The sequence below is a fragment of the Hemicordylus capensis genome, chromosome 3, assembly GCF_027244095.1.
Source record: "Hemicordylus capensis ecotype Gifberg chromosome 3, rHemCap1.1.pri, whole genome shotgun sequence".
In the NCBI taxonomy this organism is placed as follows: Eukaryota; Metazoa; Chordata; class Lepidosauria; order Squamata; family Cordylidae; genus Hemicordylus; species Hemicordylus capensis.
Genome location: NC_069659.1, coordinates 133,483,420 through 133,501,598, shown reverse-complemented (window position 1 = coordinate 133,501,598; position 18,179 = coordinate 133,483,420). Strand labels below are relative to the sequence as shown.

At 43.3% G+C, this 18,179-nt stretch overlaps 1 protein-coding gene across 2 annotated transcripts in view; it reads right to left on the bottom strand.

The window, feature by feature from the left end:
* Positions 1-5,572: 5,572 nt before the first annotated feature.
* The window catches only part of NMS (neuromedin S), a 46,581-nt gene continuing 33,974 nt past the window's right edge, over positions 5,573-18,179 (bottom strand). For both annotated transcript variants that reach the window (XM_053313186.1, XM_053313187.1), the window contains 4 exons: positions 15,919-15,957; positions 12,521-12,562; positions 7,144-7,195; positions 5,573-5,709 (listed from right to left, as the gene is read on the bottom strand). In XM_053313186.1, coding sequence (XP_053169161.1) covers positions 7,157-7,195; positions 12,521-12,562; positions 15,919-15,957 — 120 coding nt within the window. In that variant the 3' untranslated portion in view covers positions 5,573-5,709; positions 7,144-7,156. The remainder of the gene's footprint in view (positions 5,710-7,143; positions 7,196-12,520; positions 12,563-15,918; positions 15,958-18,179) is intronic.

Here is an 18,179-nt window from a genome sequence, read left to right as displayed (position 1 = left end):
CTCCTAAATACTCTCACTGAAGTAGCTATGAAACTCCTTATCCTTAAAGATGATGTACCAGCAAATGATAACCATCCTGCGTCTAGCCTGAATTCTACTCTGGCTTCTTCACTGCCAAGAAAGGTGAAACTAGTACAACCTGTCACACACTTATTTAAACAGGGAAGGAAGATCCCAATGAGGAAGAAAAGTAAAGAATTTTACTTTACCAAAGCGTGGGGCTAAAATTAACTTTAATAAACTTTTTAATATTTTAAACTCAAAACAGAGCCCCCAGGCAGGGACAAAGGCCAGAAAGTATAAGGAAGGGGGGGAAATCCTGCTTGAACACAGCAATTCCTGTATCTGGTCAAAACTGTGAAGCTGTAAGACATCCTGAGGGGATATCTGAGGTCTCTGAGGGCCTGGGTCAGAAGGATTGTATAATGCATAGGAATGAGATATTCCAAAAGTCTTCTACCTCAAAGATGCTATTCAGCTCCTCAGCCATGTCATTCTAGCCACTGAATTTTATAAATTTTGGAGATAGGAATTCATGCTATTTGCAATTAGCTCCTTTTAAATTAACTTTTATAAATTTCCCTAAACCTAGGGGATTTTTAGCTCAGAGTGACTGTAAATTCCATCTTATTCAGTTAATGAGATTATATACTTTAACAGCCTTTGCTCTTTAGGATGCCACTGATGTGCAATATTTGTTTTACAATTATCATAATGCTTGTGCCATAATAACCTTTGCTTCCAAGGAAATGGTCTCCAGGTTACTCAGTTAGCAGCACATGTTCCAAGGCTACAATATGAGAGTGATCTGAGTTTCTCAAGACCGGCTCCTAAGGCACATCAATGGGCTTCAAGACCAACCAGCTGTGGCATTGACTCCTGAGGTTGTTCATAAAAACTTAGATGGTTTCCTCTTCCCTGAAGAGGAAGCACTAATTGCAAGCTTTGGAAAACTTCCATCAAGGAAAAATGATAAAAAAGCTGTCCTGTTTAAAAGATGTACTTGTTAATAGAAGTTTGAGCTATGGTAGATCTTTGATCACGTCTTCCGAGAAAGCATCCCACTCCACTTTGAAGTACACGACTGATGCAAGCCCCAGTTTGGGTGAAACCTATGTGGAAGCCCATTGCTCAGAGAGATTGTTTACTGGAGCAAAATCAACTGTGACCCCATCTCTGCAGCATAATGTGCAACATGAATTGGAACCTGTATCGAATTTGACCAATGATGGTCTAATTACTACGTACTGAAACACTGGCTGGGGTTCAGCTTAGGACCTCTTCATTTTCAACTGAGGCCAACTGACTTGAATTGGCCAATGAAGGCTTGAGTTTTTTATCTTGGAATGTTGTTGGCCTTAAATCAAAACTCACAGTAGGAAGCTTTGTTACTTACATTAATAATTTTCACATATTAGCCTTTCAGGAAACTTGGGTGGCCCAGGAATTGTCCCTGGAGAATTATGTTTTGTTCCCTTGATAGCAACTAAGGGGAGCGCAAAAAGAGGTAGGCTGATAAGGGGGCCTAGCTGTTTTTTTAAAAACAACTATCCAGGCTGATATCCATTGTCTTCCATCTCTTGATCAACTTGCTATGGCAGTTGTGCTTAAATTCAGGAAAGCTAGTTTATTAATAATCAATGTATACATTCCTCCCTCATATCAGTGAGAACAAATTAAGAGTATCTAGTCTAAGGTGAAGACGTATATAAGAGAATATAAAAATGTTTTTCCTATGGCTTATGTAATTGTCGCTGGCAATTTAAATGCCAGGATAGGGCCTAATGATCTGAAGCTTTTTAATATCATCAGTGCCCATCTGACACTGAAGTGATTGCTCCCCGCCTGCAATGATCATCTAAGGATATGGGTTGCAGTTTTCAGGGATTTACTCTCAAGTTACTTTTGATGTATTGCGTCTTTTTATTCTTAATGCAGCTTCAGAGGACGGTTACCCAGCGGAATATTCCCACTGGCCAGGCAGCAGACCCTCACTGATTGACTATATAGCTATCTCTTGACCTTTAATACAACTGTTGGATAAATTTAAAATAGACAGTCACTTGGAAAGTGATCATCTCCCTAATGCCCTTTATTTGAGAGTATTTGACCAACATACTATGGGGCCCCTTGATATATTGATTTAAGGCTAGCTGATCAATCTCACCCCAGGCATCTGAGAGGGTCTCCTCAGCTGGATGAATGTGTCTCTAAACATCTAGACTCTGAGCTCTGTATGCAGATTCATGCCAGGATAATAGATAGAGAAGATAATGATAGCTCGCTGGAGAGCTATAATAGTTTATTACGGTCTTTTTATCCAATTTTAACTTCAACTAATTCGAGAAATACTAAGCCCCACACCAGATCTTCCCAAGTGTGGTTTGATTGGGAATGTCATAGGGCAAAGATTGATCTTGTTAATTTTTATAATTTATACAGGTGTAACTCCGAGAAGCTTACCTCTCAGGAACTAATTGAGGGGGAAAAATCTTATAAAACTTTGGTTGCAAGGAAAAAAAGAGAGGCTAATAGGCTAAATTGGCAGTGACTTGTTTTCGCAGCACAGGCCAAAAATTCATCTATGTTTTGGTCTTTAGTAATGTCCCGGCCCACTTTCAGACCTTCTCCGCCATCTTTTCTTATTTCTGCTGGTGAATTGATTGATTATTTCCGCACTATATATGCTAGGGAGGGATCAGTTTCGGTATCTACACAAATAGAACAGGAGCTAGATCCTAACACACTACCCAAATGGGCTCCAGTTACATATACAGAAATTGCTATGATAGTTGATCAGTTTAAAACCGGAAAGGTGCCTGGCTCTAATAAGCTACCGGTAGAAGCCATCAAGAATAACTTGGATTCGTGGCTACCTGTACTAGCCTTTCTTTTTACAGCTATTGATCAGATGGCTTCATCCCCAAATGATTGGGGAATGGCGATTGTTATCCTTCTATATGAGAGGCAAAAGGCATTTGCCATCAAATTATCGTCCCATCAGTCTTCTCAATGTTATTGGTAAGATGTACACATTTCATCTGCTCACCAAACTTCAAGATTGGATGGACGAAGGAAAGATATTGGCTCATGAGCAGGCAGGTTTCAGGGCCAGTTATTCTACTATTGATCAAGCATTAGTTTTACAGCACCTAGCAGAGAAATACTCTAATCAATCTCAGCCTACTCTTTATGCTGCCTTTATTGATTTTAAATCAGCTTTTGACTCAATATAAAGAGATAAGTTATGGGAGAGGTTAATAAATTCTACAATTGACCGTCGTTTGCTTCTTTTGATTTATAAGCTACATAGGAATTCATGTCTGAAGGTCTGCTGTAGCTCGGCTGTAAATCTCACTAAAGAAATCCCCACCTATCGGGGAGTGAGGCAAGGCTGTATTCTGGCTCCAGCTCTCTTCAATTATTATAGCAATCCTATTGTAGATTATATAGCTAATTCATCCTGCCATCCACCAAAGCTAGCTGATAGGCAGGTTAACATCTTCCTATATGCGGATGCTGCTGAGATTCTTACTCAGACCCCTGTAGGCCTTCGCAGAGCGCTTTGCTCCTTAGCTCTTTTTGCCACAAATAGGCCCTAGAAATTAATTATAGGAACCAGACTCTAAACAAACTGGGCATGTTGGGTTTTGTGGCACTGAACCCACCCACCCAGCCTGGCTCATATTTGAGCCAGTTTGGGGGTTCTAAACTTTAAAATAATATATATTTAAAAACTCACTACCATGGGTGGGTGCAGCACCTCAGGGGTGCTGGTGCCATTCTGCGGGGGCCTTCTTTAGTCTCCCTTTTTCTGCTGGCCTCCTCCCAGTCCTGCAAGGGCAGTTTCGTCCCATTTAGAGGCTGCTCCGGTGGCAGTGGCCATTTTGGAGACTGTTGCACATGCTCCCTAGCCATTTGCGTGGCCTGGGTCATGACCTAGCCAGCCACACAAATGGCCAGGGAGCATTTGCAGAGGTCTCCAAAATGGCCACTTGCACTGGGAAAAGGGCTTGAATGGACCAAAACAGCCCTTACAGAACTGGGGGGAAGCTGGCAGGGGGAGAGGGAGACCCTTCCTCACGGCCATGCAAGCACCCCCGAGGCCACCAGAACCTTGGCAGTGAATACATTTTTAAAAAAAGGTTTAGAACCCCCGAGCTGGGTGGGGTGGGGGCAGTTTCCAGGCCTGGTCTCTGATGTTTTTCCTAAACAAACTACTTGACTTAGAAATTTAACTCCATGTCTCCAGGCAATATTAATTAGCAGTGCTTTACTTGTGCACTTCTGCTTTAGGAGGGGTAGATAAATGATCTCCCCTCCAAATCTGTAACATTTTCTAATTGGCTACCATACATGTAGGGCAAGAGATGTCTGCCATGGACATCTCTGATATGCTGAATTTTAAAATATTTTATATTAAACCAAGACTCTCAGAAGGAATAACATGGCCACTTTTGCCTGTCCTGTGAAAAGGGCCATGTTCCATGCTGAGGGGACTTCTAAAATGGCCCAGCAGGTGAGGAATTCTAAAATAGTTTCTCATCTTTTGTGAGATATTTGCTTAGAGCAGTTGCTGAAAGCTTGCTTTTATCATGTTAAAATTTTTGGGTAGAGTTGGCTTAACCTGGCTTTCCAAATCCAGTACCTAATTTGCATATTATGTAAATTGGCTTGAAAATAATTTTTGAGCAGAATAGTGACTGCACGTTTTGCTCCACAACTGTTTCTACAAGGGCTAGAGCTTAGCTTTTTGCTTTTTTTTTTAAATGAAATCTGGGTGGGCTAAGCAATCTGGGTGAGATGCTTAAAATCCAGGTGAAACCCAGAATTTCGGGTGGCATGGCAACTCTACTTTGGGGCCAATAATAAGGTATTGTTTTTCTCTGATTATCAGTTTATACTACAATCAGCTGTTGGTTGAGTTTGTTGTGGACGCTCCTCACAGTAGCATTTCTGTTACAGTATATCATTCTTCAAGCTGCCAACCTCTATTTTTTCTTTATTGGAAAAATGTGATGTTTCCCCACTCGAAATAATTTGTCAGTTGCAATGGTGAACACGGTGTGAAATATGACTGGGTGCATATGGCATAGCACTTGAGACATTGCAAGCAATCTCGTGACAGTATTACCTTGTGAACATGTAATATTGTAAATCTTAATGTTTTTTAAAAAATACTAGGGGATTTACTATTTCCGGTAGCATTAAAAAAAAAATAATTCGGGGGCAAATGTCAGCATAGAAACCTTGCCATTTAATTGGCCATCTTATTGTTTTATTGTATTGTCAATAGCTGTACTGATGGTATATTATCCTCTTTTCTACTGCTGGTGCCCACTGGATTAGAGTATATGACCTCATTGCCTAGAATAAACCATGATAAAAACACAGGTGCAGTCAGAAGCTCTTGAGTGACTATGCAGTAAACTGTAATAAATCGATCCTCTTTGTCACCGTTCAGTTTTTAAAAATCTGGGATTCTCGATAAACATGAATGACTGTTCAGTTCAAGAAGGGAGGGGAATCGAATATAGTGTGAAAACACAAAGAAAACAGTACAAGCAAAATGTATCGCTGCAAATTTATTATAAGTAACTTTGTACATTGGGGAAACATGTCTCTTGAAACAAAACTTAGTTCAAAACTGTTTTACAAAGTTGATGGAAAAAGGAGGGCAACCGATGGATTTTCATTTTCCACTGAGTTCTGAAAGAAATGATTACATTTTAATTTATTTTTTGCCTCCAGTCACCTGCTCAGAGGCACCATTAGGCCTGGACCTGGGGGCCCATGACCATGTGCCCACTCTCCTAGAGGGCCCCCAAGGGAAAAGAGGGCCCTTTTTCATATTTCTGGAAAGGATTGGCCTCGAGTTCTGAAATTGGGCACAGATGTAGGACACGTTAGCAGAACTCTGTGTGTAGATTTTGAAACAGATTGGTCAAACTATTGAGTTTTTCAAATTTAAAAAACAAACACCAAAACAAGCCCTCCAAGTGGCTTGTTTCATGGCAGAAAATTGAATATAAGACACACAGGTACAGTGTGGGTGTACCCCATTCCTAAAGATGAAAGGCAAAGCAAGATCAAGAATGACTTGCAATGTTAATATATGTTGGTAAATTTATTTATTTTATTTTTACATTTTATATCCCGCTGTTCCTCCAGGGAGCCCAGAGCAGTGTACTACATACTTGAGTTTCTCCTCACAACAACCCTGTGAAGTAGGTTAGGCTGAGAGAGAAGTGACTGGCCCAGAGTCACCCAGTTAGTATTTGGCTAAATGGGGATTTGAACTCAGGTCTCCCTGGTCCTAGTCTAGTGGTACTCTAACCACTACATCATGCTGGCTCTCTGATTCTAAAAAGTACTCTGTTAATGCTCCTGTGCCCCCATAGAGCTGTTTGCAGGCAAGAACCTCAAATTGTTTTAGATTACAGCAGATTTCTTATTAACAGAAACTTAGCTGCCACACTACGTTATACTGTATGAAATCATCTGTCAACATAGATTTATGGCAAGCAACATCCTTAGGAAAATGTTCTTCTAGCCCAGCTACTTGGATATCTGATGTTCTACTATGTTTACAGAAAAATGCTTTGCTCCAGCGATGATGATGGGAGATTCTGAAACAGTGCATGTAGAATTTTCCAAGAGTTAAACTACTTTGTATTAGGTTCCACCCTGCCCCATGTCAATTATTACTTTATTGTGTTTTCTGGTCGTTGACTATAATAAAGAATCTATCTACATGTGCATGAAATGTCTGAGTGCTGAATTCTGTTCCAGATCCATCAAAGTGAATGCTATATGCCACTCCCATCAGATGACTGACACAATGAGCTTCAATGCTGCTGATTATAGGACCAGTTGGGGAATAGAACGCAGCCTCCTCTTCCTCCCAATAGATACTTGGTGCTGTTAAAGCTGATACCACGAACCATTTCCTGAGTAGTTGTGTGTAATTATGTTCAGGGAGCAGCCCTGCTACCAATGTGACTTCTTATAATGGAGGCAAAATGCTTATAAAAACAAAGCCACATCCATGGCAAAATTTCCATTGCCTTCAGGGAGGAGAGAGATATCCCACTGAGAAATTATTACAAGATTAAAAGATATTATTTTCATTTTAAAAATCACCTTTTGAATAGCCTCATTCACCTCCATTGTTCACTGTCCTTCCGTTCCTTGGCTGAAAATGTTATACACAAAATTAAATTAAAACTTAATATAATAATTTTTTTTCTGCAATAAAACTGAAAAATCATTCCTTTGTGGCAGCCTTAACAGGGGAAAAATGTTTTAGAAAAGAATAGGTGTCGATTTGACTTTGCCAACAACCAAATTCTTTTCCCATTCAAACCCATGGAAATGAATGGATTTATTCATTCATTATTTATTTATTAGATTTATATATTGCCCTTCCAAAATGGCTCAGGGTGGTTTACAGCATGATAAAATCAATTAAAACAAGTTAACATTTATAATCAAACTATAAAAACAGAGTAAAACCAATTAAACAATTGAAACAGCTAAAAAAAACCCCAGGAAATCAGGGCAGCAATTTAAAACAATTTAAAACATTTTGTCAATCATTTAAAAACTCTAGAAGGCCAGGCCAAACAGATAGGTTTTAAGGGCTTTCTTGAAAGTCAGTAATGATCTCAAATTATGAATTTCTGCCAGGAGTGCATTCCACAGCCCAGGAGCAGCTACAGAGAAGGTCTCAGCTGACCTTAATGTGAGGTAGGGATCATGTAGAACAAGGCGCTTTCTAAGATAACTTGGACCTAAGCTGTTCAGGGCTTTAAAGGTATTAACCAGCACTTTGAATTTTGCTTGGAAACATATCGGCAGCCAGTGTAACTGTTTCAAAACAGGAATAATATGGTCTCTCCGGGTTACCCCAGAGCAGGGATTCTCAATGTTGGGTCCCCAGATGTTATTGGACTTCAGCTCCCATAATCCCCAGCCAAAGGCCACTGGGCCTGGGGATTATGGGAGTTGAAGTCCAGTAACATCTGGGGACCCAACGCTGAGAATCCCTGCCCCAGAGAACAATCTGGCTGCCACATTCTGAACTGACTGAAGTTTCTGGACTATGTACAAAGGCAGCCCCACATAGGGCGCACTAGTAGTCGAACCGGGAGGTTACCAGCAGATGCACCACTGTTGAGGTCATCCTCTTCAAGGAATGGGCGCAGCTGTTGAATCAGCCAAAGCTGATAGAAAGCACTCCTGGCCATGGCCTCCACCTGAAATACCAGGGTGAGGCCTGGATCCAGGAATACTCCCAAGCTGCGTACCTGCTTCTTCTGGGGGAATGTAACCCCATCCAGCACAGGAAGATCTAACTCACCCCTCAGATTCTGAGCCCCCACAATAAGCACCTCCATTTTGCTTAAATTCAGCTTCAATTTGTTCTCCCTCATCCAGCCCATTACTGCCTGTAGGCAGGCATTTAGAGAATGAGTGCCATTTCCTGAAGATGAAAAGGAGAAGTAGATTTGGGTGCTATCAGCATACTGATAACACCCAGCACCAAATCTCCTGATGACCTCACCCAGCAGTTTCATGTAGATATTAAAAAGCATTGGTGACAGAATGGAGACCTGGGGGACTCCATATAACAGCTTCCGTTTTGAGGAGCAACTGTCACCAAACTCCACCATCTGGAATCTATCTGAGAGATAGGAGCGGAAGCAGTGCCCCCTATCCCCAACTCCCCCAGGCAATCCAGAAGGATACCATGGTTGATGGTAATTGAACACTGCCGAGAGATCCAGAAGAACCAGCAGAGTCACACTCCGTCGATTCCCCAGTAAAGGTCATCCATCAGGCCAACCAAGGCTGTCTCAACCCCACAGCCAGCTCTAAAGCCAGTTTGAAATGGGTCTAGATAATCACTTTCCGTTAAGACTGCCTGGAGCTGGTCAGCCACCACCCTCTCAATCACCTTACCCAACCAAGGGAGCTTGGAGATTGGCCTGTAAAATGTCCATCACTAAGGGATCCAGGGAAGGCTTCTTTAGGAGTGGTCTAACCAATGCCTCCTTCAAACAAGGAGGACCTACCATCCTTCAGTGATGCATTTACATTAACTAGGCCATCTCCAACAATCTCCCTGCTAGATAGAAGCAGCCAAGTCGGGCAAGGATCCAGAAAACATGTGGTAGGCCACACCGCCCCAAGCAGCTTGTCCACATCCTCAGGAGTCACAGATTGAAACTGATCCAATCTAATTCTGCAAGAGGGATCGCTGGAAACCTCCATTTAATAATTATATTATATATTATAATTTCTGCACTTGCACAGAGCATCCTGGAACTTCCGGGGGCCATGCGGCCCCTGCTCCCCGTAGCCCCCGCTGGCCTTCTCTCTCCGCAAACCCCCTTATGGCTCTTCACACTGATCGTGTGAAGGCCCTCAAAGTGTTTAGGTCTTTGGTTCAGTAAAGGACCTTAACTTCAGTAAAGGAAATCAAGGGCCGTTGCTTAACTTTAAACATGCTACTTCTATTGAAGAAGAAGGCAGGGAGGGGGAGACAATTCCATGCTAAACATTAAGCCCTTGCTTAATTACTCAGCTACAGTCTCAAAGCCCTGATGAGCAGTAGAGGACAATGGGGGAGAAGAGCTCAGGACACACACAAATGCGAAATAAGGACACAATATGGGATCAGGACACATATACATGGGAAATAATTAGGATTTTTAATCATTTTCATTTTCTCCACATAAGCCCCAGTCTAGCTGAAGTTAGTAGTTAGCTATGGCTATGCTAAATATGGACCTGTTTTGATTATGGGTTTGAAAATAAGCATCTGAGTGAGAAGGAATATTTCCTGAAAGCCCTTTTAAATCCCACATTTTCCACAACTGTTTGCTGCTGTTCTTCCCCCCTCTTATCCCCTGTATTGGTGTCATTTCCCCCCCCCCCCATTGAGAACTTCTTCCATGCAGGGCTTTTTAAAACGTGCAACCAGATTGACCATGTGCAATCTCTGAGGATGGTGGTGGTGGTGGTGAACACACACAGAGCTCCAAAAGGACATTTGTGCGATTCAAAAAATCAAGTCATGCAGAAGCTGTATTATGATAGTTTACATAAAAAGGACATATAACAATGCGAAAAGTGGAGTGAATAGTACGAAATACATGCGCCCCCCGCCCACTAGACTCCACTGCCACTTTCCACAGAGAGTTCACCAGTGTTTTAAAAATAAAGGAAATAGTTCTAAAACATGGGGGCCTCTTTCCTGACGTCATGTAAAGTTGTCAATTATACAATGTGAACTGAGGCCTATAGGCTTCCTACTGTATGGCCACCTTCAGTGGTAATGTGGAGTCATGGGTCCGTATGCCCCTTCCCCCCACTCTCCTGTCTACATTTGGACGTACTGGAGAGCAGTCTCTCAGCAGTCAGCAAGACTGCAGAGAGGTGGGGAAGCTGGCTATGTGGGCTTCCTTGACAGAAGAACAGCCTGCACAGCCAATAGGGCTGGAGTGAGGGAGGAGCTTCTTCCCTCAACTCCGGTTTTGTGGGGCCAAAACTGCGGTGCCAGCGTTTAGATATAATGATAGTGGTGTAGAACCAGAGCTGAAGGTGCCCAAACTTCACTCTGTACCCAAGGTTCAGAATGGAGTTCCGGGACAGAAACTGCGGGTCCCTTTCCCCTGTCAACTCTGATTTCCCGAATTCGGATGTGCGGGTAAGGAAAATGGAGGTAAAGGGACCTCCTGTTTCCTGTCTGAATTCGGTCAATTTGTGCATTTGCTTTCCCTGCTCCCTTAGGTTTTGTGGGAGTTCTTGATGCCTCTTGTGAGAAGCGTGCATAGAACACTCTTCCACATTAGTGCTGTCAAATTCTCAGTTCTGATTGTGACTTTAAGCAACAAAGCACACATGCATATGCGCACACAGACAGAAAATTCACAGGTGTGTTGCAACAGTATTTGCTAAATATGCAAATTACAATCATACACTACTGTGCAGTTCCAAAATTTCCTTTTAGAAAGCCCTGCATGGTCAATACAATTTTGGTGATGTGGCCATTTCACTGAGGGCAAACAAGGGCAACTGACAGTGAGAGTGATGCTTTTTAGTCTAGTCACATGGAGAATCACAATTGATTATCTCACTGATTGCGTTCACTATGAATGGGTGGAGACTTTCACCCTATTTTTGCAGCAACAACAAAAATTGGAGGGGTGGTGGAGAAATATTCTTCACGAAAAGTGCTTCCCCCACACTCAAGCTTTAATACTAGCTCTAACCCATCCTGCATGCAATCATAGAGTCCATTTACTAGGGAGTAAGCCCCACTGGCTGACGTACCGAGCAAAGATGCACTGGTGCAGCAACAGAACTTCACAACTGAATAACTTCCCAAATAGCACAGGTGCCCTGAAGAAGGGGCAGTTTTTGACACTCCCATTTCCCAGGAAGCCCTCTTTGCCATCTGAAAATATGTGCCTGAGGACTCTGGAACCCTCAGGGATATATTTTTGAGTTATACAGAAGGCTTCTTGGGGAAGAGGAGGAGGTCAAAAATGGCTCTTTCTGAGTATACCAGTGTAGTTAGTTGGGAAATTATGTTAGGCTGCTCTCTCTGTTATTGGTCTGTATGTCAGCCATTTAATTCAGTGTGATTAGCTTCTGAGTAAACATGCTTCAGATCTGATCAGAAGCACCACTGAAAGCAAGTTAATTGCAGCTAACGCAAGTCCTTTTTCTTTCAATGTGACTTAGTCACAACTGATGTCAGCTAATTTGTTGCCTTTCTGTAAAGTGAATTTTAATTCCTTTATTTGTGTAGAGCTCCTTTATTCCTTAATCATTTTACTTATTGAACATGCCTACATTTTGAGTCCATTTAAATAAAAACTGTATGATGTGGGGTGGGGATCTAAACCTTTTTCTGGGGAAAATAATCCTGTTGCAACCTGCAGTGAATAAAAGTAAAGGGTGGGTCATAGATTTTAATAAATATTAATAGCAGAACTCTCCATAGTCTTCCAAAGACACAAGGAGGGCTGTGGATCTTCAAGGAGCCTTACACATTCCTGCACTTAAGGCCTCTTGTGCAGCAGACCAGGTGCAGAGAGGGAGGGACGGAGGAGCAAATTTTGCTTCTCTCCCCTCTCTCCAAAAATCCTTTCCACATGTATAAGTACAGTATGTACCGTAGGGACTCACAGCCTTCAGGAACAGGCTTATATCAGTGCAAAGAGCTTTTGGAAGGAGGGAAAGATGCAAAACTTGCTCCCAACTTCCTTTCCATGTCCAGTCTATTGTGCATCACAGGGGTGCTGAAGGTTCCTTGTGGACCCCAGCTCTCCTGTCACCGGACAGCTGAGGACAATGTCAGCCAATATTGATAACCAATTATATTTTGGGCTGTAGGCCTCTGATGAGAACAACAATTTTTTCATCATCATAGTTTGTTTATCAATAGGTGAAACAATATGAATTCAATGAGGGTTTGTTTCTTAAAGGGAAGAGAAAAATTAGCTACCCTGAAAAGGAAAAAGGGTCGTCCCAAGCCATCCAAGCCATCCTGTAGAATAAAAAAATAAATAAACAGACTTAAAACATGTTTCTAACCGATGCTTCATTTTGATATAGATCAGTAGTTTTCAGACTGTAGGGTGGACTCCCAAGGGAGAAGCAAGACACTTCCGGGAGTGTGTGAAGTTCTAGGGTGGATCCTATAACAGTTATTGCCAAGTGCATTTCCCTCGCAGCTGCAGAGCTCTAGCACAACAGTTACCAGAGCAGTTATAATAGTCTTGTTTGCAGAAGAAAGACAGGGACTGTGTGGGAGCTTCCCTGACTGGCTGGTTTCAGAAGAAATCTTGAGGGCCAGATGAGACGTGCTGTGAGAGTTCTGTGTCTGGAACTCTACAAGGGGCCCAACATTTTCTTTCCTTGTCAAAAAGTAACTACAAGGGGCCATCCCGGATTGAGCTATACCTTGCAGCGAGGGGGTTTGATGCCTTCCCCAGTGCTGTATTCCTGATCCAAAGTGCTTCCCCCACTGATATTAGCAACAGAAGGGAAAACTTATGGACACAATTTTCTCCTTCCATGGCTAACAGCAATACTGAGGATAACTATCTGGATCAGGGCTATGGGGTGTGTGTGTGGTAACACTCCCCCCCACACACACACACTTGCACCACATTCCTGATCCAAATTGCACCGCCCCCAGCTGCTTTTTGGAAAGAAAAAGAACAAACATTTTGAGGAGTTCCACTCGTGGAATTCCCAATCATGCTTACTCTGACCCTCATGCTCTATTCTAAAGTAAAAGTAAAGCTGTGCCATTGAGTCGGCGTCGATTCTTGGAGACCACAGAGTCTTGTGGCTGTCTTTGGTGAAATACAGGAGGGGTTTTCCATTGCCATCTCCCGTGCAGTATGAGATGATGCCTTTCAACATCTTCCTATATCGCTGCTGCCTGATATAGGTGTTTCCCATAATCTGGGAAACATACTAGCAGGGATTCAAACAGGCAACTTTCTGCTTGTTAGTCAAGTCATTTCCCCACTGTGCTATTAGATGGCTTATGCTCTATTCTAGGGTTCTTCTAATGCCAGTGGTGGCTTTGGTTTACTGCTCCAAGCTCATAATATTTTATCTGTGCAGAATGCATGAAGCTATGTGTTGGCTGCAGAATGCATGAATGCGCAAGCAATGCAGAATACACAAAGCTATGTGAAGCTGCAAAATGCATGAAGCTATGTGCAAGGATTCTGTGTGCTTGCCTGCTAAAAAGATAATTGATGAGGGGACTCAGCACTGCAGCTAAGTAGTTTTGGAAGATAACCTGTGTTCTCTTTCCAACACTGATGTAGGCAATTCCCAGGGTAACTTCCCACAAGTCTTTTCAGAATTCAGGGACTTTTTTTCAATTGCATGCAAAATATTTAGAAACTTTAATACTCATTAAATTGAACTCTAGAGGAGGAAAATAAACTCATAAAGAGAAGGCAAACTCCCTGATCCTTGGAGAGACAAACCACATGCAGAAACAGGCTTCTGCATGCAGATGTCCTGCATTTCATATGCAAGAGACTCCTGGGAATGGAAGTCCACCATTTCCATTTGCCCTGGTACACTGCGGGCCCCAGTCCAGTGACCATGAGTGTGTGTGTGTATACCTCTCTCTTCCTGCCACAGAATATCTGTTTTTGGTGGAGAGGGAGAGTTCCGCATGCACGCACACCTACATTTTCAGATTTCTGAATCATCTTTTTGTTGGTGCCAACATTTTGTTGGAAGAAATTAAATTTTTAAAAGTTACAAATTAATTAACTGGCTGCCACAGGTATGTTAGGAGGAAGTTTCAGAAATGATAAATGTTCAGAACCAAAGATAAACAAATGGAATATTGTAAGTATGTTTTTAAAGTCTTGTGAAGTTCTATGAATAGTGTTAGGGTGTGTTTTGGGGACAGGCAGTAGGGATGTGCATAAACCGGTTCAGAGGCCCTGTTGCGGACCTCTGAACCAGTTCAAAGGACTGGTGGCTCGGCCGGTTCGACGGCAGGGGGTTTACCTTTAAGGAGCAGGGAGGGTTCTCTTCCCCTTCCCCACCGCATTTCCCCCCATTGGCGCTGTCTTAAAAAATGGTCTGGTGGGGTGGCAGCATACCTAGCAAAAAGGCACCTTTTAACATGGTGATGCCCTTTATTTAGCAGGGGGAGAGTAACTGGCCCTATCCACCCCCAGCACAGTACCTCCAGTGACTGTTGCTGGTGTCTCTTACATTTCTTTTTAGATTGTGAGCCCTTTGGGGACAGGGATCCATCTTGTTTATTTGTTATTTCTCTATGTAAACCGCCCTGAGCCGTTTTTGGAAGGGCGGTATAGAAATCAAATAAATTTTAAAAAATCTACTTGCCACCCCAGTGGACGTCGGACTGGAAGTGCCCAGTGCACATGTGCACGCTACATGCACGTATGTGCACTGAGCACTTCCAGTCCAACATGCACTGGGGGGGGTGCAAGGAGGTATGCTGCCACCCTGCGGGACCATTTTTTAAAGACAGTGACAGTGGGGAAAACACGGGGGGAGGGAGAGCACCCTCCCTACTCCTTAAAGGTAACACACACACACACACACACACACACACACACGCCGTCGCAGCAGCCGCTGGCAGTTCCGTGCACATCCCTAACAGGCTGTTATTCCCCTTCTCATTTGTCTTGTCCCACCTCTGCACTTTCCCACCTCTCTTGCATCAGCCAAGCACCTCACTCTCCGGCTTTTATCTCCCTCCCTTCAGCTCATCTAGTCAGCACAGAGCTGGCCCTTCTATGAGGCAGGCATCTCAGACACAAGTGCAAGACGAGGCACAGGGAGCGACAAGTGCTGGGCCCCTGCTACCCTGAGCACCACACCAACATCCACTGTCACCACTTTTTCCTCACCCAACTGGGGCACACTGTTCATCTCCCCCATCCCAATGGGGAGCACCTCTTCCTTCCCTCAGCTGACCTGTTAGGAATACCCCTGCCACCACTTCCTGGCTTGGGGGCATAGTCTGAGAGCCACTGCCTCAGCTGCACGGACTGCTGAGCACCCACCTGCACACGAATGTGTGTCATATTGTCCTTCTCCTCAGGCAGAAAAAATGGCTTAGATTGCCCCTGAGTCAGCAAGCCCAGCCTCCCATTCCCCCCCACCCGCACCTACTAGGACTCCAAACACCCTGGAGTCCCCATCCAAATGTGTGCAGGCCAGAATTGTTGGCCACATTGCTCCCCAACACAGAGAAACACAGATTTCCTGACTTCTGTTTCTTTGATATGCTGTTTCTAAGACAGCTCACAGTATGGCAAATGGACAGACTGCTGGAAACTGGCTCTTATTTATTTAGAGACAAAAATATCAGAATGTTTAGCCTACCTTCTTTGTAAATTCTGCAGCAGCAAGAACAGAGGATTCCTGCAAAGTGATAGCACAGGTTAATTGCATCATATCCAAATACCCACAAGTTGAAGTCTTTCAACAGAGGATAGCAGATTGCTCCAATTTACTGCATTAGATGAGAATATTTGAAACACAAAATGACAGGGAAAGTTAGAAACAGAAAAGGAATAACGATCCTGAACTTATTTCGATATTTCTTTGACCAATCGATGTATATAGGGCATGCTTCAGTGAGTCTTTGTAAAACTGAAATGACACAGCCATGCTCTTGGACATAACACAAAGTTCAAATGGAAAGAAATAGCAAAACATTGTTGTTTAAGCATACCAGTTTTTCCTGCTTGAACTTTGCCCCTACCAAGCTCAATATCTTCCACTATATTTTAACCTGGTCACCACCAACAACAAATATTTATATAATACCGCTTTTCAACAAAATGTTTCCAAAGCAGTTTACACAGTGAATTGATTAATTAATTTAATTAGTTAATTAAGAAAGAAGGCTCCCTGTCCCCAAAGAAATATGAGATAGACACCAGCAACAGTCACTGGAGTTACTCTGGTGGGGATGGATAAAGGTACTCTCCCCCTGCTAAATAAAGAGAATCACCACATTTAAAAAGTGCCTCTTTGCCCTTAGCAGGGGTCACAGGACAGAGCTGTTATTGACATTGCTATAGTGATGCACATATATGTTAGGAGGGTGCTCATGATACACCCAATCTTCTGCAGATGTCACACAGTGAAGAATTTCTATTGATGGTCATTATTCCATCAGCTAAGGATATTATAATGCTATTGTTGTGAGCTGTCCTCAGCAGTATTGCACTTGAGGAATGGGATATAAATATCTTAAATACTGTAGATAAATAAATGCAACACAATCTGCATATAGTCATCCCTCTCCAACCACAGTTTTGTCAACCATGGTTATGTGTATATGCAAATGGATTAGGGGAGCTCACCTACAGTGACCCCAGTATACATGATTTCTCACATGAGCTGGGTCTTGAGACTTGCAAGACCTGTGAGACTTGCAACCAGCAATATGCAAGAGAGAGAAGCAGAGAAGAGACTGAGAGAAACAGAGACAGAGAGTGTTAACAACATGACTCCCAAGCATGCCAGAAAGGGAGAAGAAGGTCATTATATGTCTTGGCTGTGGCCAAGACATGTGATGTCCTTGGAAGACAAGCTCAAAGTCCTGGACTGCCTGAGGGAAGACCAAAGCAGCAGTGCAGCTGGAAGATTGTTCAGGGTCAATAAATCCAACATCCACACCATCTAGAAAAATGAGACTGCCATCAGAGCCAATGTTTCCAGTGGGACACACCTCTCTAAAAGTGTCCTTCATGCCATGAGTCCCCAACATCAAGAAGATGGAGAAGGCCCTGAACATTTGGATGGAGAACCAGACCCCACAAAAAGTTCCTCTTAACACCCACATGATCTGCAGCAAGGCAAAGCAAATCTACAAGCATCCGGTAGAGAGCTCTGGAGAGGGAGACCCAAAGAAGTTCCAAGCAGGCAGGGGCTGGTTTGAGAACTTCAATAAGAGTTTCAGCCTCCACAACATGAAATTGGTTGGGGAAGTTACATCAGTGGACCAGGAGGCTGCAGCCACCTTTCCTGCAGAATGGAAGAAACTGATCCAGGAAAAGGGCTATGTGCCTGACCAGGTCTTCAACGGCGGCAAGACTGGACTCTTTTTGGAAGAGGATGCCCAACCACACCTCTATTGCCAAGGAGAAGAGAAGGACTCCGGGATTTTCAAGGCTTCCAAAGACAGCCTGACCCTTCTCTTCTGCTCCAATGCTTCATGTGGCCTGATGGTGAAGTCCATGCTCATCTACAGGTCTTTGAATCCACAGGAACTGAAAGGAAAGTACAAGAACCACCTCTCTGTGTTCTGGAGAGCAAACACAAAGGCACACACTCTTCATGCCATGGTTCAATCGTCCATGAGATGGAGTGCTACCTGAGGTTGGGAGGATTGTGACTCCAGCCAGACGACTTGGCAGTGAGGGATTTGAGGACATCCAGCCGACTGACATTGCTGAGTTCCTGGAGTCACACTCTGAAGAGCTTACAGAACAAGACCTGAAGGACCTGAAGAACCAGTGATCAGGAAGAAAGAAGAGGAAGACTGCCAGGCTACAGTGAAGTCGACCCTGGACAAACTGAACAGCTTCCTCAAGCATGCCTCAGAGCTGGCAGATAAGGCATTGGACATAGAC